Source organism: Suncus etruscus, chromosome 5, assembly GCF_024139225.1.
Source record: "Suncus etruscus isolate mSunEtr1 chromosome 5, mSunEtr1.pri.cur, whole genome shotgun sequence".
Taxonomy (NCBI): Eukaryota; Metazoa; Chordata; class Mammalia; order Eulipotyphla; family Soricidae; genus Suncus; species Suncus etruscus.
Window position 1 is genome coordinate 100,788,189 of NC_064852.1, and position 23,346 is coordinate 100,811,534.

The following is a 23,346-nucleotide window of genomic DNA, read 5'->3' on the forward strand; positions in this document are numbered from 1 at the left end:
TTTCTGTCAAGAACCTTCTAATTTAAGAATTTCAGAAGTAGTTACTAGGGAAATAGCACTGAGCTCACACTTAATCTACCCCTGTGGAGTATCACCAGGAGTAACTGGAATGTCCCATGAGAACTGTGTTGGAGGCATCCTGCAAAAAGAATTTCAGAGCCTTAACTTTTTAATGACATGGATTATACTAATTTATACCATAGCTGAAATGCTGTTATTATAGATAAATATACACTGTGCATGAGTGTGGAAATTACAGATAGTTTTAAGAAATTAACAGAACTTAAAAGAATAGGTGCCTTGAGAACCTTTGTGTAAAAAGTTAGGCCTTCACTGTTTGAAAAGGATCACAATATTAGTTACATATTATATATTTTTAACCATTGAAACTTAAAAATTGTATATTCAACTAGAGAGTGTGTAGTGTCAAGAACACTGGATTGTTAACAATTTCCTCAAAATTAAGTACTAATATGCAATATATTTTAGCTAACAAAGTATCTGGATGCTGAAACTCCACTATTCTTTTATCAGAAACTAAGGTATTCAAAAAGATATTTTGAACTAATACATACAAACATAAATGTTTTATGTATATATTTATCACAAATCTATATTATAAAACATATGTAAATATGTGTAGATGTGTATTTTATATATGTATATGTATTAAAGATGGCACTTTAAATTCAATAAAAATATAAAACTAATGGTTTCATTAAACAGTACTATACATTTTTGCATAAAGTTCTTAATATTAATCAAATCATTAATGAAGGTATTCCTTATACATTTCTTCCTAGTAGTATTTAATATATAACAATAGAATATAGAATACATATGGTTAAAATGATATATCAATATATAGTTTATATATAAGCTAGCCTGACAAAAATAATTGAGTTGATCATTATTGCACATAATTCTTTATTTTGTTTTTATTGAGCCACACTTGGTGGCTTATTCTTGGCTCTGAAACAGAAATCAGTCCTGGTGGGCTTGGGGATCATATGGGGTGTCAGGCATCAAACCAAGGTCAGCTATGTGCAAAGCAAGCACCCTACCTGCTATTCTATTACTCTGACTACTGTATAATTCATGTGTCTACATGTGCATTGTTTTATGAAAAAGAACATAGCTACATATAAGAAATTCAAGAAGACAGGGTTATTTTAACTACCTTAACCACATTGAAATATTTAATTTCTATGTAAGTCTTTTTAATTTTGTTTGCTTGGTTTGGAGTCATCCCCAATAGTGCTCAGGGCTTTCTAGTGCCAGTATACTCAGGGTTTAGTCCTAGTGGGCTCAGAGGACTATCTATGGTACTGGGGATGAAAATCAGGTCAGCTGCATGCAAGTATCCTCCTATTCACTATACTGTTGTTCCAACCTTTATCTTAATTAAACAAAGAAATATCTAAACAATGATTCTGGTTTTAACTAGATTTATTTTTTGGTTATTTACCTTGGAGGTCAAGACATCTTTATGACTGAAGAACAGAAGAAATATTACAATGCAATGAAAAAGCTGGGTTCCAAGAAACCACAAAAGCCAATACCACGGCCAGGGGTAAAACTAACCATTTTACTAATTATTTTAATCATTATTTAACTTAGAACTATTTATTAAGCATGAATTCTTATTGTTTAATTTATTGAACAAGTATTAAATTGCATGTGTGCATTTTGAACATTTTCATAATTCTTTTTAAAAACTTTTTAAAAACAGCATTTTTAATTGAAGAAAAATCTACGCTCCAGAGATAGGAAAGGGAGAGGACATCGAGGAGGATGAGGGGAAAACTGGGGACATTGATAACAGGAAATGTGCACTGGTGAAGGTTGTTGTACATTGTATGACTGTAATTCAAACATGAACCACTTTATCTGAAGAAAAAGAATACTTACTATATTATGAACAACCTTGTAGTTAAGGTGTTTAAAAATAAATAAAATTTTATATCATAAGATCATATTTTTCAAATTTTTATTAAGACAGCTATTTACTAAGTTATGTAATGTTGAATTTTAAGCATGCTATGTTCCAGCACTAGTCCTTAACCACAAATGTCAACTTCCCTCCACTAGTGCCTAGGTTCTCATCTCCTAACTTTCCCCCGCCCTGCATCTTTATCAAGCTTAGTTGTAAGTTTGATTATTGTGACTTGAATTGCCTGCTTTCATTGTTATTGACTCTGCAGTTTGGATAAATAACTATACAACTTCATTTTTATAATTCTTTAATAAGCCATCTTAACTTTTCTATAAACATAAAAATCTAGTTCTAGTTATGCATTTTCTTTAATATTAGCAAAATAATTTATTTCTAGTACAATCACTTGGGGAATAAAAATAAAAGGTACTATTGACAAATTTTACTTAATATGTTGTAGTGATTCTATCAGTAAAGCAATACTAACATTTAGATCTTCGATAATACAGTATAGCAAGAAAGGCAACTGAACTGCTTTTGATTTTATCACATAGTCAAACATATTAAGCTTAAAAGGAATAATAAAACTGTCAGAAACAGTGTTCCTTTATAAGTAAACAGAAAGACTTATATACAGTATTTTTCAGTCAAATATTTAACATAATACACGTTACCAAAGAGTCTTATGAAAAGACATATATTCCAAAGGTTACAAGATAGTGCAGTTGACTTTATGAGGCTCATTCAGCATCTTTAAATACTAATTTTTAGCTCCCACACTGTCTCCCTTCTGAGTAATAACCTAGGAATTTGAGAACTTGATATTATTTGTGAATTTTTTATTTAAAAAGGGGTATCCCAAATATTACTCAAGAGGTCAAGAAACTGCCTCTCTGCCCATGATTCTCAGCCAATTTGGCTATTAGTTCAATGCAAGATCTATGGTGCTTAGACTTTGGTATATTAGAGATTATTAGTGCCACCTTGGTGTCACTCAGGGGCCTCTATACCTAGTTTTATTCAAGGACTTTCATTTCTATAGTTCTATACCCAGAGCTTCTTGAGAGACCATGTGGTTTGAGGATATAATTTAAATTAATCACATACAGGCAAGCACCTTAACCCCTATACTACATCTCTAGTCCCAAAAAAATATGTTATTTAATTTTTCAGAGTCCTCTCTCATCTTGATAACAGCACCTTAAAACTTCTTTATGAAACTATTAGAGGAATTTTGAAAAAAGATTATGTTACCTAAAAGTTATTTATATGCAGTGGATTGACAAGTAAGGAGATATAAAATATGGATACGTATGAAAATATATATTCTATACATGAGATAGTATAATATCTTAAAATATTTTAAATATTTAAAAATTGCAGTTTACAAATTAAAATATGATAAAGTATAAATGTATAAAAATAACACTTCATATATTGAAAAGTAGTGAGGTAATATAGCTGAGATTTTCTTAGTAAAATATTCATTGTAATCATAACAATTTACATTGATGACATTTACATAATTATATAGGGGGTGGATAGTTTTTAAATCAAAGAATATATTTATAACTGAAGACTAATTAGCCTGACATTTTTAATTAATATCTTTATAAATACCGTGATTACAAACATGTTTTTAGTTGGGTTTCAATAATAAAAAAGAACACCCCCCCATCACCAGTGCAACATTCCCACCACCAATGCCCTCTTCACCCCCTTCCTCCTCCACCCTAGTCTGACATATTTAAGGTCAATAATTTCAATAAGAATTTGTATTTACTTCTTCTTATATTTAACCCATTGTTAATTTGATGTTTGTTTGTTTGTTTGTTTTGCTTCATCTAGCAAAGCTCAGAGTTGTCAGGAGGATCATATGGAGTGCAGGGGATTGATCCCTGGTTGGTTGGTTGCATGCATGGCAAACCAATGTACTAATCACTCTAGTCCCCCATTATTAATTTTTATATGGAAAAAAGGTTGTATAAGCAGAGATTGTTTGTACTAGCTTTTGAAAGACCCATTTTTTTTAATAATGTGATCATTTGTGGATAATATATGGAGAATTAAACACCATTTCTTTCTTTCTTTTTCATTTTGCAGAACAAATTCCAAGGATGCATATTTGACCTAGTAACAAACCAAGTTTTTGATATTGCCATAATGGCTCTTATCTGCCTCAACATGGTAACCATGATGGTTGAAAAAGAAGGACAAAGTGATGAAATGACTGATGTTTTATACTGGATAAATGTAGTTTTCGTTATCCTTTTTTCTGGTGAATGTGTGCTGAAGTTGATCTCCCTCAGACACTACTACTTCACTGTAGGATGGAACATTTTTGATTTTGTGGTTGTGATTCTCTCTATTGTAGGTAAGATCATTTTAGTTAACCAGTTTTAATTTGAAACAATTTTATTTTATTTTTATACTAGTTAATTAATTTATTGAGGGTACATTTTCATTAGTGCTCTAGGGTCATTTCTGATCGTTCTTCACAGTGCTCAGGGGACCATTTGTAGTACTAAAAATATAATGGGGTCAGTCACCTGCAAAGCAGATGCCTCTAGACTTAACTCTTCAATCTCCCAGAATTAAACTACTGTATATATTAGATTATAAGCCGAGTTTTTCCGGCACAAATTTGTGCCTAAAACGCAAACTCAGCTTATACTCGTGCCATACAGGTCATTTGATTAGGTGCGGGCGCACCAAATCAAATGCACATAATCTCCAGTCGTCTTCTGCCGTCTGCTGGAGGGGGCGGTGCTTCTGCTCAGTTCACTAGTCCTGGCTAAGCTGAAGAGGTAGGCAGCTGAACTGAATTGGATGCCACTCAACTATTTAACCCACAATATTCAATGGCACATTTAATTAAGTGAAAAACACATTTAAGGCAGTAAATCGGGTAAATAAATGTTTATAAATCCTGAATCCTTATAATCAAGGGTTTGGGAGTATAAGGATTCAGGATTTTTAACCATTTACTTACAATGCTTTACTGTCTTAAATGGTTTATTCACTTTATTAAAGTTGCCATTGAATACTTTGAGTTAACGTGGTATGTTAATGGTATATAGTATATCAAACAATCATGTCTTGTAAATGTAATTATTTATTTATTTACTGATTGCTCAATTATTGTAATCATTTGGGGTATATATTTTTATTTTTGAAACTTAAAAGTGGGTGCTGCATTTTCCACCTCGGTTTTTACTCGAGTAACTAAGTTTTCCCAGTTTTTAGGGTAAAATTAGAGGTGGTCAGCTTATAGTCAGGTCGGTTTATATTCGAGTATATAGGTAATCCCCATACATGATGAATGTCATGAATTCTTAATCATAAAATTAATTTTGACAAAATTATTAATATGAGCAAATAAAGAGATATCAAAATGAAAACTAAACCCCTCTATTACGATTTCTGAGTGTGCATTAAATCCTCCAAAATCAAGTGTTTTTATCTGATGCAAAAACCTACTGCTCCTTGATATTTGATAACTAAATTCACTTTCACAAAGGCAGCAACCTGTATGTATATGCAGTTGCAGAATCTGAAATTGCTCCATATTTACCACACATGGGAATTTCATTTGATTACTAATACCAATAGCTAAAATACTGGCAACTTTCTGAAAATTCTTCCTGAAGTTAAGAGGTCAAATAATTGGTAGTGCTATTTCTTATGACTGATATGACTGGTCTCTAAAATACAGTCATTTCTCAATGAACCCAGTTACATTTGTAAAATACCAATAAATAAATTTTGAATTGTTTTCCTATCATCCCTCTTAAAATTCATCCATACATGCCTTATATCTTAAGATTGACTTATATGTAGAATTATAAGTGTTAGATGGGAAAGGAAGGAATTGTGGAAATTACTTAATGTAAATGAAAATATATAATAAAACAGATATACCAGGAAAAATAGAACTATATTATTTAAAAATTTTATAACTATATTATTTAAACAAAATTATATCATCAAGTTCTATATAATTTACAGTGGGCTATAATATCATGTTATAAAAAGAAATATCATGAGAGGAGACATTAAAGGTAAGATATAAGAAAATAAATTGAGGGAGGGACTTCAGAGCATAAAAACCGGCTATCCTTTGCAAAAGCTGGCTCCCTGTGTGTGACACCAGGCGGGGAAAATCCGCGAAAGTACACCGGCCCAGTGGGGCTCAGCTGTGAAAGACTGTGAGTGTGACCTGTCTATGTCTGTCTACTGTCCTCTTGCGTGAAACTCTTGCGAGTGGGGCAAAAAGAGCCTCCAGAAACCTCGCTCGCCCAGACGCCATTTTCAGGGAGGGACTTCAGAGCATAAAAACCGGCTATCCTTTGCAAAAGCTGGCTCCCTGTGTGTGACACCAGGCGGGGAAAATCCGCGAAAGTACACCGGCCCAGTGGGGCTCAGCTGTGAAAGACTGTGAGTGTGACCTGTCTATGTCTGTCTACTGTCCTCTTGCGTGAAACTCTTGCGAGTGGGGCAAAAAGAGCCTCCAGAAACCTCGCTCGCCCAGACGCCATTTTCAGGGAGGGACTTCAGAGCATAAAAACCGGCTATCCTTTGCAAAAGCTGGCTCCCTGTGTGTGACACCAGGCGGGGAAAATCCGCGAAAGTACACCGGCCCAGTGGGGCTCAGCTGTGAAAGACTGTGAGTGTGACCTGTCTATGTCTGTCTACTGTCCTCTTGCGTGAAACTCTTGCGAGTGGGGCAAAAAGAGCCTCCAGAAACCTCGCTCGCCCAGACGCCATTTTCAGGGAGGGACTTCAGAGCATAAAAACCGGCTATCCTTTGCAAAAGCTGGCTCCCTGTGTGTGACACCAGGCGGGGAAAATCCGCGAAAGTACACCGGCCCAGTGGGGCTCAGCTGTGAAAGACTGTGAGTGTGACCTGTCTATGTCTGTCTACTGTCCTCTTGCGTGAAACTCTTGCGAGTGGGGCAAAAAGAGGCTCAGAGGAGCACGGCCGCTCCGCTTCGCTACGCGGCCGTGCACTCTTTCTAAGGAAAGAACTCCATTGCAACAAGAAGGAAAAATTACACTAAGAACGGCGCTATATCACAGAAGCAAACATTTCTCTCTGGACTGTCTTCTCTGTTACATGCTCGGGCCTAAGATTTGACCCAGTGTGAGGCTTCATCCACGGAGGACTCCCCTCCCTTAGAGGCAAGTCAGCCCATCCAGAAAGGGAGGAGCCAGAGGAGTGTGCTGCCTACATCATATAGACAATGAATACCACTACAACACGTAGAAAAACCCACAATACAAATGTGACAATGGGGAAACAGCGCAGGCCAGCATCAGACATAGAGAATGAAGATGACAATTCTGAGGACCAGATAATGACTGAACAACTAATCAACCTCTCAGATAAGGACTTTAGACTAGCAATATGGAAGGTGCTCAACAGACTCCAAGAAACCATGGATCGAGTTGAACAGAACACTAATAAGAACCAAGAAAATATGAAGGCAGAAATGACAAAACTCCAAACTGAAATAACATGTCAACTAACAGGCCTGAAAAACTCAGTAAACGAAGTGAATGACAAAATGGATAAGCTCTGGGACAGGGTATCAGAAGCTGAGAATAGACTTGGTGCTGTGGAAGATGAGATACATAACAATTCCATACAGCAGGAGAGATTGGACAAAAAACTTAAAGCAAATGAGCAGACAATGGAAAAATTAGTCAAAGAATGGGAACAGACGAAAATAGAAGTCTATGATAAGATCAACAGAAACAACTTAAGAATCATTGGAGTCCCAGAGACCCAGGAAGAAAATTTCCAGGAAGAATCAATGGTCAAGAACATCATTAAAGAGAAACTTCCAGAGCTAAAGAATATATGTGATCAAATCCTGCATGCCCGAAGAGTACCAACCAAAAGAGACCCCAGAAAAACCACCCCAAGACACATCCTAGTCACAATGACAAATCCCACAGATAGAGACAGAATTCTGAAAACAGCAAGATCAAAAGGGGAAATCATGTTCAAGCAAGCTTCCCTGAGATTTACAGCAGACCTGTCACCAGAAACGCTCAATGCCAGAAAGCAGTGGTGGGATATTGTGACAAGACTGAATGAAATGAATGCTTCACCCAGAATACTATACCCAGCAAAACTCACTTTCCGGTTTGATGGAAGAATACATGGTTTCACAGACAAAAAACAGCTCAGAAACTTCACAGACACAAAACCAGTCTTAAGAGAAAAACTGAAAGACCTAATCTAAGACAAGACTACCCAAAAGACACACCAAATTTTGAAATAAAGATGGCGTTAAATCCCAGGACAATTCTTTCTCTCAACGTCAATGGACTAAATGCACCAGTTAAGAGACACAGAGTGGCTAAATGGATCAAAAAACTCAATCCAACCTTCTGCTGCCTACAAGAAACGCACCTGAATAGTCAGAACAAACATAGACTCAAAATAAAAGGCTGGAGAAAAGTTATCCAAGCAAACAACACCCATAAAAAAGCTGGAGTGGCCATACTAATATCAGATAATGCAAACTTTATACTCAGGAAGGTTGTAAGGGACAAAGACGGACATTTTATTTTAATCAAGGGGTACGTAGAGCAGGAAGAATTCACTCTCCTAAACATATATGCACCGAATGAGGGGCCAGCAAAATATTTAATACAACTGCTGACAAATCTGAAAAATAATATCAACAACAACACAATAATTGTGGGGGACCTAAACACGGCTTTGTCAACACTGGACAGGTCAACCAGACTGAAACCCAACAAGAATATACTAGACCTGAGGAGAGAAATGGAAGAAAGAGGCCTAGTGGATATATATAGGACACTCCATCCCCAGAAACCTGGATACACATTCTTCTCCAATGTACATGGGACATTCTCCAGGATAGACTACATGCTGGCACATAAAACATACCTCCATAAGATCAAGAGGATAGAAATTTTGCAGACTACCTTCGCTGACCACAAGGCTCTGAAATTATTTGTGAACTCCAAAGGGACTCAGAAGAAACACTTTAACACCTGGAAGTTAAACAGCCTCATGCTCAATAACCAGTGGGTCCGAGATGAAATCAAGGAGGAAATAAAAAGGTTCCTGGAAACAAATGACAATAAAGACACAAACTCTCAGAACTTATGGGACACAGCAAAAGCAGTACTGAGAGGAAAATTTATAGCTTTGCAAGCACACATCAGGAAGGAAGAAGGAGCTTACCTGAGTAGCTTAATGACACAGCTAATAGAACTAGAAAATGCTCAACAAAAGGACCCAAGAACAGGAAGACAGAAGGAAATAACAAAGCTGAGAGCAGAAATCAACGAAGTGGAAACTCAAAAAACAATCCGAAAGATCAACGAAAGCAGAAGTTGGTTCTTTGAAAAAATAAACAAGATTGATAGACCACTGGCAAACCTAACAAAGAAAGAGAGAGAGAGAAACTTGATAACTCGTATCAGGAATGAAAAAGGAGAGATCACTACTGATATGACAGAGATTCAAAGGGTAATCAGAAACTACTTTGAAAAACTCTACGCCACTAAAAATGAGAACCTGGAAGAAATGGATAAATTCTTGGACTCTTATAATCTTCCACGGTTGAAGGAAGAGGATGTAGCATATCTAAACACCCCCATCACCATTGATGAAATTAAAACAGTAATCAAATGTCTGCCGAAAAACAAAAGCCCAGGTCCAGATGGATTCACTAATGAATTCTATCAAACTTTCCAAGAGGAACTACTGCCAATCTTGGCAAGACTCTTTCATGAAATTGAACAAACAGAAACACTTCCAAATAGCTTTTATGAAGCCAACATCACCTTGATACCTAAACCAGACAGAGACGCTACCAAAAAAGAAAATTACAGACCAATATCACTGATGAATGCAGATGCAAAGATCCTCAACAAAATCCTGGCAAATAGGATTCAATGCCTCATTAAGAAGATCATCCACTACGATCAAGTAGGTTTCATCCCAGGAATGCAAGGCTGGTTTAACATCCGTAAATCTATCAACATAATACACAACATCAATAACAAGAAAAATAAAAACCACATGATCATATCAATAGATGCAGAGAAAGCATTTGATAAGGTCCAACACCCATTCTTGATCAAAACTCTCAGCAAGATGGGAATGGAGGGAACCTTTCTCAATATAGTGAAGGCCATCTACCACAAGCCAGTGGCAAATATTATCCTCAATGGAGAAAAACTGAAAGCCTTCCCTCTAAATTCTGGCACAAGACAAGGCTGTCCTCTCTCACCACTCCTATTCAACATAGCACTGGAAGTACTTGCTATAGCGATTAGGCAAGAAAAGGATATCAAGGGAATCCAGATAGGAAAGGAAGAAGTCAAGCTCTCACTGTTTGCAGATGACATGATACTCTACTTAGAAAACCCTAAAGACTCTATCAAAAAGCTTCTAGAAACAATAGACTCATATAGCAAGGTGGCAGGCTACAAAATTAACACACAAAAATCAATGGCCTTTCTATACACCAACAGTAATAAAGAAGAAATGGACATTAAGAAAACAACCCCATTCACAATAGTACCACACAAACTCAAATATCTTGGAATCAACTTGACTAAATATGTGAAGGACCTATACAAAGAAAACTATAAAACTCTGCTCCAAGAAATAAGAGAGGACACACGGAAATGGAAACACATACCCTGCTCATGGATTGGCAGGATTAACATCATCAAAATGTCAATACTCCCCAAGGCATTATACAGATTTAATGCCATCCCTCTAAAGATACCCATGACATTCTTCAAAGAAGTGGATCAGACACTTTTGAAATTCATTTGGAACAATAAACACCCTCGAATAGCTAAAGCAATCATTGGGAAAAAGAATATGGGAGGAATTACTTTTCCCAACTTTAAACTGTACTACAAAGCAACAGTTATCAAAACAGCATGGTATTGGAATAAGGATAGGTCCTCAGATCAGTGGAATAGGCTTGAATACTCAGAAAATGTTCCCCAGACGTACAACCATCTAATTTTTGATAAAGGAGCAGGAAATCCTAAATGGAGCAGGGAAAGCCTCTTCAATAAGTGGTGTTGGCACAATTGGATAGCCACTTGCAAAAAATTAAACTTAGACCCCCAGCTAACATCATGTACAAAGGTAAAATCCAAATGGATTAAAGACCTCGATATCAGCCCCAAAACCATAAGATATATAGAACAGCACATAGGCAAAACACTACAGGACATTACAGGCATCTTCAAGGAGGAAACTGCACTCTCCAAGCAAGTGAAAGCAGAGATTAACAGATGGGAATATATTAAGCTGAGAAGCTTCTGCACCTCAAAGGAAATAGTGCCCAGGATACAAGAGCCACCCACTGAGTGGGAGAAACTATTCACCCAATACCCATCAGATAAGGGGCTAATCTCCAAAATATACAAGGCACTGACAGAACTTTACAAGAAAAAAACATCTAACCCCATCAAAAAATGGGGAGAAGAAATGAACAGACACTTTGACAAAGAAGAAATACGCATGGCCAAAAGACACATGAAAAAATGTTCCACATCACTAATCATCAGGGAGATGCAAATCAAAACAACGATGAGATACCACCTCACACCCCAGAGAATGGCACACATCACAAAGAATGAGAATAAACAGTGTTGGCGGGGATGTGGAGAGAAAGGAACTCTTATCCACTGCTGGTGGGAATGCTGTCTAGTTCAACCTTTATGGAAAGCGATATGGAGATTCCTCCAAAAACTGGAAATCGAGCTCCCATACGATCCAGCTATACCACTCCTAGGAATATACCCTAGGAACACAAAAATACAATACAAAAACCCCTTCCTTACACCTATATTCATTGCAGCTCTATTTACCATAGCAAGACTCTGGAAACAACCAAGATGCCCTTCAACAGACGAATGGCTAAAGAAACTGTGGTACATATACACAATGGAATATTATGCAGCTGTCAGGAGAGATGAAGTCATGAAATTTTCCTATACATGGATGTACATGGAATCTATTATGCTGAGTGAAATAAGTCAGAGAGAGAGAGAAAAACGCAGAATGGTCTCACTCATCTATGGGTTTTAAGAAAAATGAAAGACACCCTTGTAATAATAATTTTCAGACACAAAAGAGAAAAGAGCTGGAAGTTCCAGCTCACCTCAGGAAGCTCACCACAAAGAGTGATGAGTTTAGTTAGAGAAATAACTACATTTTGAACTGTCCTAATATTGAGAATGTATGAGGGAAATGTAGAGCCTGTTTAGGGTACAGGCGGGGGTTGGGTGGGGAGGAGGGTGATTTGGGACTTGGGTGATGGGAATGTTGCGCTGGTGATGGGTGGTGTTCCTTTTATGACTGAAACCCAAACACAATCATGTATGTAATCAAGGTGTTTAAATAAAAAAAAATTAAAAAAAAAATAAATTAAAAAAAAAAAAAATATATATATATATATATATATATATATATATATATATATATATATGACCAAATCTGGAGGCACTAGAATGACTCAATCGTTAAATTACAGAATAAAATCTTGATTGTGTCTACTGAGTCTACTAACGAATATTAAATTACAGAACAGGAAATAAATTACATAAATTCTCTGACAAAAAAAAAAAAAAAAAAAAAAAAAAAAAAAAAGAAAATAAATTAGGGCTAGAATGATAGTACAGAGGTCGGAAAGATGTTTGCCATGCACACTGTAGATATAGGTTCACTCTATAGCACTACTTAAGTTTCCCTGGGCCCAATCAGGAGTAATTCCTAAGCACAGAGCATGAGTAAGCTCTGGGCAGCTCTGGGTATGACCTCCCCCAAAAGATCGTAATGAAAGAAAAGGAAATGAATTAAAATTTACTTAGAAATTTCACAGTAATACCAAGCATAATGGTGAAATCATTCCTTTTAAGTTAGAAATAAGAAAAATATCACTATAACACCTATCATTTTTTAACAATTTGGATAATATAATTCAATATAAAGAAAAAAAGCTGTATCTTTAAATAAAAATGAGAATTGCTGATTATATTGGAGAAATCATTAAAAATGAAGAGAACCAATTGAAAATTGAAAAACTGAAACTGATGAAGAATTCAAAAGTTTATATTTTAAATTACATAGACCATGATTGATACCTATTTTATGTGTACAAATTTAGAAAATATGCTTAAAGAAAAATAGTATTCGTAATAAATATTTAAACCATTTATGAGAAAATTAGGCCATAGGAGAAACTTAAGTAATTAAATAATTTTCTTGTAATGTGGATAAAAACAGCTCTCATAAGACCATGGCTAAGTACATCTACAAATTCGATTTTAATCCATAGAAAATATCAGTGATTTTGTTTGATTAACGTAATAGACGATTTAAATCGAATTTATTTGGAAGAAACATCAAAACAAAATGGTTTACTTTGTTTGATTAAAATAATAGACGATTTAAATCGAATTTATTTGGAAGAAACATCAAAACAAAATTGCTTACTTTGCTTAGTGTTAAGACAATTCATTGTAACCTGGATGAGTAAAGCAGTGTTTAGAAAATTTTACTAGAGTCAAATAGATAATCCCAAATTAAATTTCAATATATAAAGAATAATAATTTTCTCTGTAAGATAGTCTCATGAATCATAGATTAAATTAGAAAAGTAGATTATTGTAAATATAGAATTTTAATTATGAACTTGAATAATTTTAGTCATGACACTCACTTAAAAATTAATAGCTATTACTGATTATAAAAATAAAAAAATATTATATCATATAAAGTTCATTAATTCCAAAAATTAAAAGATATATAAAACACATGGAAATTTTTTATGCAATACTTGAGGCTGACAACGTAGTACTTCTTACAAAAAATTGCTTCTCTATCAATAAGAAAATCAAAACTTCCCCCCTAAAATAACTGGCAAGGGAACTCATTGATTAAAAATAAAAAAGTTAAAAAATAGCCAACACATTGGGGCTGGAATGGTGGCACAGTGGTAAGGCCTCTATCTTGCCCGCGCTAGCCTAGGACCGACCGCAGTTCAATCCCCCAGGTCTCCCAGATGGTCCCCCAACTCAGGAGCAGTTTCTGAGTGCATAGCAGGAGTAACCCCTGAGCATCACCGGTGTGGCCCAAAAACCAAAAACAAACAAAAAATAGCCAACAAAAACATGCACATACATATATACAAAACATGCACCCAATTAAAAAAATGCTAACACTATGAAGACAAATCGCTATACTGTGAGTATAAAAATGTGAATATATTTAGTTCTACCACTTTATTTAAAGTTTCAGAATCTAGGTTTGGCAATTTATAAAGAAATTTAAATATACTGTTTGACCTAATTTTCAATTATTTATTTTATAAAAATCTTCATTAAACAGGGATGGTGTAGAGGACATCTACCTGGATATTCATCTTAGCCAAAAAGTGTAGAAAAGTTAACAAAATTCCTATAAGAATTTCCTTTGCTATAATTTTTATGAACTAGATCATTGTCATAATATTAAATGACTAAAACATTGCAAAAAACAATTACATGTTTAATCTTTGGATATATTTAAATTTAAATGTCTGGAATACTAGTCAACAAATATTAACAATTATTATGTTTGTTGGTATTTGAGGTGACAAATACTTCCTTTTTAAGGGTATGCTATTGTTTGAATTTTCTACATGAATAGGTAATATCCTTGTCATTAAAAAAATATTGTGGGGGCCGGAGAGATAGCACAGCAGTAGGGCATTTGCCTTGCAAGCGGCCAACCCCGGACCAACGGTGGTTCAAATCATGGCATCCCAAATGGTCCCCGGAGCCTGCCAGGGGCGATTTCTGAGAGCGGAGCCAGGAGTAACCCCTGAGCATCACCAGGTGTGACCCAAAAACAAACAAACAAAAATATTGTGGAGGGTTAAAACACAGTAATGAAATAAAAACTTTGAAAAATCATTGTAAAAAGTTTTTTTAAAGGATAGAGGTGTTCAGTGGATAGAGTGTTTGCTTTGCACAGTTGAGCAGGTCTGATCCTTTGCACCACAAATGATCCCCACAAGCCAGCCAGGATTAAACCCTGAAAACCGCTGGGTGTAACCCCAAAACAGAAACAAAATGAAGCAAAACAAACAAAAATTTTTGTAGTGGAGGAGGAATGTCACAATAATGATTCTAATAATCTTCTTTTGCAATTGCTCAGTTCTTTTTTTACGAAATTTATTGCAAAAATGACAATGACAGCCCTTTCCCAAACATAAAAGATGGTAGATAAAATTAGAACCACGATTCTCTGAAGGAAGGCTATTTAAATACTTCCTTTTGTTCTTTTCTTCCTCCCCAGGCACGTTTCTAGCTGAATTGATAGAAAGGTATTTTGTATCTCCTACCTTATTCCGAGTCATCCGTCTCGCCAGGATTGGTCGAATCTTGCGTCTGATCAAAGGGGCCAAGGGGATCCGCACTCTGCTCTTTGCCCTGATGATGTCCCTCCCTGCCCTGTTTAACATCGGCCTCCTGCTCTTCCTGGTCATGTTCATCTACGCCATCTTTGGAATGTCCAATTTTGCCTATGTTAAAAAGGAAGCTGGTATTAATGACATGTTCAACTTTGAAACCTTTGGCAATAGCATGATCTGCCTGTTTCAGATTACCACCTCCGCTGGCTGGGATGGATTGCTAGCACCTATTCTCAACAGCGCACCACCCGACTGTGACCCCAAAAAATATCATCCCGGAAGTTCAGTTGAAGGAGACTGTGGAAACCCATCTGTTGGTATATTCTATTTTGTCAGTTACATTATCATCTCATTCCTGGTTGTGGTGAACATGTACATCGCTGTCATCCTGGAGAACTTCAGTGTGGCTACTGAAGAAAGTACTGAACCCCTGAGCGAGGATGACTTTGAGATGTTCTACGAGGTTTGGGAGAAGTTTGATCCCGATGCCACCCAGTTCATTGAATATAGTAAACTCTCTGATTTTGCAGCTGCCCTGGATCCTCCTCTTCTTATAGCAAAACCAAATAAAGTCCAACTCATTGCTATGGATCTGCCTATGGTTAGTGGCGATAGGATCCATTGCCTTGACATCTTATTTGCTTTTACAAAGCGTGTTTTGGGTGAAGGTGGAGAGATGGATTCTCTACGTTCACAGATGGAAGAAAGGTTCATGTCTGCAAATCCTTCTAAAGTATCTTATGAACCCATCACAACAACGCTAAAACGAAAGCAAGAGGATGTGTCTGCCATTATCATTCAACGTGCTTATAGACATTACCGCTTGAGGAAAAATGTAAAAAATATATCAAGTATATACATAAAAGATGGAGAAAGAGATGATGATTTGCCCAATAAAGAAGATCTAGTTTTTGGTAATGTTAATGAGAATTCAAGTCCAGAAAAAACAGATGCAACGCCATCAACCACCTCTCCACCTTCATATGATAGTGTAACAAAGCCAGACAAAGAGAAATATGAAAAAGATAAAACAGAAAAGGAAAATAAAGGTAAAGATGGCAAGGAAAGTGAAAAATAGAGCTCAATTTTTAATAAATTGTTTACAAACTGAGAAGGTGATATATTTGTGTCAATAAGACTCTTTTTAAGGAGGTCTATGCCAAAACTATTTTTAGCAAAATATTTTCAAAGTCAGTACAGTCATATGCTCTGATTTTCTGGGAAAGATGGGCAGTGTTCACAGATGGCTATTTTTGCATTGGTAAATAATTCTGTAGGAATTTTACTAATAGCACGGAAGGGATTATTACAGTAAACTAAGATGACTACTTTATTAGATTTAAATAAATCAGAACTATCACAAAAATGTTCTTTTAGTCTTGTTATCCTTTCCCAGGAATATAACTATTCATTTTTCCCATGTAAACATACAGGCATACATCTAAAAAATATGCAAGTATTTTGTCTTCAATTTACAATGATATGCCCTAAAGAAAAGGATTGAATGTTAATCATGAATGTTTAGTTAAAACATACATTTATTAGGGAATGAGAATCTTATTTAGGTACAGAAGTCATTTTATATTTTGAGGTGCTTAAGTTTCTTCTACATTGCATCCAAATCAATTCATATATGTCTATAAGATACCACTGAAAACATATGTTGGCTGTTTGTTTAAACAAATGCTTTTCTTTGAGTCTTGATTCATACCAACCAGGATATAACTTACCTTTAGAGTATTGTGCTTTACAACTTTTTTTCTAATGCTTTCTGTACACACAAACATGAAAAATTAGTCAAAGTACATTTCACAGTTCTCAAAAAAAATTAATATAACTGAAAAAGCGATGGAAGAAAACAATTATTTGTACAATCTCACACTGAAATGTGCTGCCCAAAGAATACCAGAAATGACTAATTCTTAATCGCTGTGTCACATTCTTCTGCTTTCTCATGCAGTATTGTTTAGTCATCATTTAGCACTAAGCAAAGTTGAAGGTTCCCTTTGACAAGTGCTTCCTAATACACAGAGAGTTTTTTTTTTTTCTTGTTTTTGTTTTTTTGGGTCACACCCGGAAACGCTCAGGGGTTTCTCCTGGCTATGTGCTCAGAAATCACTCTTGGCTTGGGTGACCATATGGGATCTATGGGACGCCAGGGATCGAACAGCCGTTGGTCCGTCCTAAGCTAGCGCTGGCAAGGCAAACACCTTATAGCTCCAAGCTACCGCTCTGCTCCCTTATAAAGAGAGCTTTTTATAACATGCAAAGTTAGCAACTTGGGCATATTATTTACTGCATCATCCTAAATGTTATTGTAAGCTTTCACGTCATAATATATGGCATATTAATAAAAAAATAAGACCTGCGTGGAGTATAAATGAAAGAGCATTTAACTGGGATTCTTGCCAACTTGCTTTCTGTCAACTAACTTTCTTTACTAATTTGTACAAGTAATTCTTTGGACTTGTATTAATTAATCTATATAAATAAGGAGGATGTTGCTATCTTAAAATGAGAACATCATTCAATAAAGAACTGAGTTTATAATTTACCAAACCTATCACATATTTATTTTGCTTTATTGGTCTTCAACCCATAATTCTAAAAATATTTATTTTAAATAATTTTTAATTTAATATTTAATTTAAATAAGTCTTCATTAACAATGGTTTGAAAAGAAGCTACCATGATACATGGGGATTAGACTCAGTGGTAGAGCACCACCAGATTTGCATGCGTTAGTACCTGAATTCAATCCTTGGCACCTAGAAATAAATAAGTATTTTTAAAGTAATGGCCATAATGCTTTTTATTAGCTTAGCCCAGAAATATGAAGCATTCTGTCAAGTTATTCATGTGAAATAATTGAGTTATAGGAGTAGAAAATTGTTTTATTCATTTCTTATGTGCATTTTCAAAATTAAATGTGCAACATATTTTTATTACGTACTTAATTAAAATTTTAAGTCTTTTGTTTATATTTTATATAATTGTATATATTTTTGTTTTGTTAAAATGAAAAAAACTTAAACATTCTATAGAGATGAAAATGTATGAGTAGAAATTGAAAGTTTGAAAGACAGAGAAATAATACAGTGATTAGATAGTTGCCTTTCACATGGCTGTCTTGGATTCAGTTTTACAGTTCATCCTATATGGTCCCCTAAAACTATCAGGAGTGATCCCAGAGTGCAGAGTAAATCCTAAGCATACCCAGTGTAGCCCCAAAACAACATATAAGCAAAAAATATAAAAGAGGAAAAGTTTAATAATCAGATAAAAAGACAAAAACAAATCTCCACAGAATTTTCTAGAATGCTTTAAAATGGTTATATATTTTATAACTCCCATGAGGAAGGTAATCACTTTTAAATATTTTTCCTCAGGTTCATATAAAAATTAATCTAGAGCCAAAGATTCTTTATATTTATGTTTAGTTATCTTGGATCATTTGAGCCACTTGATTTAATATGAAAGATACCATGCAGTGTTTTCATAGACTATGTAGAGCATTTCATCACATACCTGTTAAACCAGGTTTGACAATTTAACTAAGGAACATATAACCATTTTAAGGGTTTTGGAACATCATGTTAAATTTATATATCAAATGTTAATTCAGTTTGCTTTTGTAATTTTAAACCTAAAGTAGTATAATACATTTTGCATTTATATCATATTGTATGAAAGGGATATTGAGAGCAGGTTTATGTGAGCTTTATTGTCACTGTTTTTATATTATCTGACTCTTACGTAAAAGAGAAAATATTAGCAACTCGGCGTTATTTTTTCTTAGCATTTCAAAAAGAATTTCAAAATTTTCTCCTAATTTATGCTGAATATATTTATGTTAACTGTTAATTATGATTTAAAATATATATATATATAATATATGTTTTCCAGAGATTTCTTGTTGTTAATTTTTACAAAATTAGAATAATATTTGGACAAAGTAATTAATTTAGTTAATTGACATCAAGTCTAATTAATGTACAATATAAGCTTAAGGTAAAATTAGACTTTTCTTTTTATGTACCTGTAACTGTTTGGTAATGTTTATGTGTTATCACCTTTAGAAGACATTGTCATACTAACATTTAAATTATATTACCATAAAATTTATTTTACCTAATGATCTAGATTTATTGTTACACTTTAAATTTAAGTCGGCAAAAACAAATTCAAACACAATCCCATATATGTAATTTGGATGAAAGTGGAAGAATTGTTTTTGGTTTTGACTGCTACATAGTTTGCAAAATATAGTACTCATTTGTGAGCTATTTATAAATGCAGATTACTGAAAACTCAACCAAAAATGTTAAGCATGGTTTTATAGAATTTTGATGGCTTTCTTTGAAAAAGATGAGAAAGTGCTAATGTAAATAAAGCAATTCTAAATAGTGATTCTGGAGAAATGTTAATGGAATTAAGGAAGTGTGGGCCAGCTAAATTAGAACACCCATACAATTTGCTTGGATTTGGGATTGCTCTATAGAAGCAACCAGTTTTTTATATGTCTGTGATTTATTATAATCTTGACAGCAATGATCAAGAATTGCTTCACAAAATAAATGCATAGCCATGAATAAAATAATACTGTTTACATAGACTTTTACAAATTTCATACATCTATGAATGCTCAAAATGTTTGAATTTGTCATTAGTTGTGCTGTAGTTATACTTGAAACATACACATTGTAATAGTCTAAAAATAAAAGTCATCAAAAATATCATGTTTACATGTTTTTTCTATTTCTGTGAGATTAACAGCTGTAATTTAATGTATCTAATATATTCAATAGGTAGGTAAATAAAATGCACCAATTGATAACTTTTTATCAAATAGAAAGATAGTTTCAAATGTCATTCATAAATATAGATAATATGGGAAATATAATATAAAATTCCATAGAAATTCATTAAAATCTCAAAGTTGGAGCAGGAAAATAGAGACAAAATCCAAAATTATGTGCAAGCATTTAGCTACATAGGATTTACCTTTTCTGTAATAGAATTAAGTTGTATAGTGGGTCAGTGTGATAACACAATAGTAGGGCATTTGCCTTGCACGCTGCTGACCAAGAACAGCATCCCATGTGGTCTTCTGAGCCAGAGCCAGGAGCGATTTTTGAGCACAAAGCCAGGAATAACCCTGAGTGCTGCAGGTGTGGCCCCAAAAAAACAAACATGTAGTATAGTATACATAATGGGCAAGGGCCTGAGTCACAATTAGGACTGTATTTTTTGTTTGTTTGTTTTGGTTTTGGGTCACACCCAGCAGTGCTCAGGGGTTACTTCTGGCTCTGTAAACAGAAATTGCTCCTGGGATGCCAGGATTTGAATCACCATCCATCCTGGATCGGCTGCGTGCAAGGCAAATGCCCTACTGTTGTGCTATCTCTCTGGCCACCAGGACTGTATTTTTAATCCAATTAAGTCACACCTTTGACTGTCCTGAATATATTTAATATTATTTGTACTTCAGTTTTCTTATTTATAAAATGAGAAAAATAATACTGCTTCACATTTAGGAAATAAAGAATAGAATTGTAAAATCCATAGAAAGTAATTAAACAGTGACTGACAATCCAGAATCAAGAATTTATAACAGCAATAGTAGAAATAGTAGTACTAATGTTGCTAGTAGTAGCAGTAGTCACAGTAGTGGTAATAGTAGTAGCAGCAACAGCAACAGTAATAGTAATGTTGCAGCAAACTGACCACTACAAATATAAGAAATTGGGCTACTCAGGTAACCTCTCTGTCTTATAGGGTTTGAATCATTCTACTGATAATGTAGTGAAATTTTTGTTGTTACATAAATCCAACCTTTCCATATTAAGCCTCTTTTGAGACTTGTAGATTACAATAATATGATAAAAAATGTGCACTTTTAAAAAGTTAACTTCTGTTAAAGATTTGAAGATTTACTTATAAAATATAAATATATAGTTAGTTACACAATCATTTCAATTGTCTTTTAATAGTAAGCATCTAATCCTGCTTTTATTTTATTTTATTTATTTTTGTTTGTTTGTTTGTTTTTTCGGGCCACACCCATTTGATGCTCAGGGGTTACTTCTGGCTAAGCGCTCAGAAATTGCCTCTGGCCAGGGGATCGAACTGCGGTCCTTCCTTGGCTAGCGCTTGCAAGGCAGACACCTTACCTCTAGCGCCAACTCACCAGCCCCTGCTGCTTTTATTTTTTTAATAAAATATGCAAAAAAAATAATTTCTGCTTTGATAGAAATTTATTTCAACCTTTATATTTTATAATGTTATGAAGGAAGATTTAACTATTTTAAGAGATTCTGGCAGTTCTTTTCATCATTCTGCAAAATGTAATATGGACACAATCTTAAAATTATCCATATAACTGATTGACCATTACATGAAGTTCTTATTGCAAGAGTTCAACTTTTTGTTATAAATAATAGCATATCATAATTTAAGTAAATGAGTTGCAATTTTAATTGCAATTACATGGCAATTTTTTTTTTTTTTTTTTTTTGGTTTTTGGGTCACACCCGGCAGTGCTCAGGGGTTTTTCCTGGCTCCATGCTCAGAAATTGCTCCTGGAAGGCACAGGGGACCATATGGGGCGCCGGGATTCGAACCAATGACCTCCTGCATGAAAGGCAAACGCCTTACCTCCATGCTATCTCTCCGGCCCCTACGTGGCAATTTTAATGAAGGTAAAATCAAATCCTAGTTGGAACAAATGTGACTATCCAAGCAACAGTGACAAATATATACAGAAAATAAATATACACAAAAAAGAAATAAATAGATCTGAATGTGAAACAGAAAATATACTACTTTTAAGTAACTTCCCTATTATACTACATCAAAACTAGAAATTTACACTAATAATTCATCTATAAAAATGCAATATTAGAGATTTGTGAGACATGCAAGATGTGTACTTAGCTTGGTAGATTTTAAGTTTGGTGGGGGGTGGTTAAGTTGGCTGTAGCAAGGGTTTACTCCTTTATATTCCCAGGGATAACTATAGCATTCTGGGGGGTCGTATTAGGTGCCAGAATCTAACCTGGTTGGGCCACATGCAACATAAATACCCTTCCCACTGTACTATCTCATCAGCCCTTGGTTTCAATATTTTTGTAAACTGGACTGGTTTTCAATTTGCAGACTAGCTGCTGGAACTCATTTCATATATTTTTCCCATAATTTTACTCAAATTATATCTACTTTTGCTCTTGCCACAGATTTTTTTGGTAGTAATGTATTTACTTCCTTTTCTTTCTTTTTTTTTTTTTTTTTGTTTTGGTTTTTGTTTTGGTTTTTGGGCCACACCCGGCAATGCTCAGGGGTTACTCCTGGCTCTCTGCTCAGAAATCACTCCTGGCAGACAGGGGGGGGAGGGGCGCATAAGGGATGCTGGGATTCGAGCCACCATTGGTCCTGGGCCAGCGCTTGCAATACAAACTCTCTACCTCTGTGCTATCTCTCCGGCCCCTAATGTATTTACTTTCATATCAAAATAAGAAAAACAATCCATTAACTCAAAATTTTTTTTCTGATTTCTGAAATTTAGGGAGACAAATTTTGTTTAGAAATACAATAAGGTTTTTATTTAGTAATTCTGAGGATGAAGGGCGAGTAACAGAGATATGAAGAGACAGACCCAGAGATAGCAAAAAAAAAAAAAAAGGCAGGGAAGTATAACACAATCAAGAGAGAGCATAAGCTTTTCCAAAAGCAGAGAAAGCCCCAGTACACATCCCAAAGTGAAAACAGAAAAGTAGGAAAATACACATCTTAAGAAAGAAAACCTGGGTGGCATGTGAATGCAGGCACCATATTGTGCATAGGCCACAACATAATTTCACCTGGGAGTTAAATTTATCAAAGTTCAGCTTATATTTAAAGATAAGTAAACATCATATAAATTAGTCATTGTTTTATTCA

At 34.8% G+C, this 23,346-nt stretch overlaps 1 protein-coding gene and 1 long non-coding RNA gene across 2 annotated transcripts in view; one reads left to right on the forward strand and one right to left on the reverse strand.

Annotated features, from left to right (window-relative positions):
- The window catches only part of SCN9A (sodium voltage-gated channel alpha subunit 9), a 183,234-nt gene extending 166,523 nt beyond the window's left edge, over nt 1-16,711 (forward strand). Inside the window, exons 25-27 of the mRNA XM_049773376.1 lie at nt 1,469-1,573; nt 4,040-4,310; nt 15,294-16,711. Coding sequence (XP_049629333.1) covers nt 1,469-1,573; nt 4,040-4,310; nt 15,294-16,486 — 1,569 coding nt within the window. The 3' untranslated portion in view covers nt 16,487-16,711. The remainder of the gene's footprint in view (nt 1-1,468; nt 1,574-4,039; nt 4,311-15,293) is intronic.
- The window catches only part of LOC126009171 (uncharacterized), a 111,045-nt gene that overhangs the window by 38,889 nt on the left and 48,810 nt on the right, over nt 1-23,346 (reverse strand). Inside the window, exon 2 of the long non-coding RNA XR_007495884.1 lies at nt 15,340-15,519. This is a non-coding gene — a long non-coding RNA (uncharacterized LOC126009171). The remainder of the gene's footprint in view (nt 1-15,339; nt 15,520-23,346) is intronic.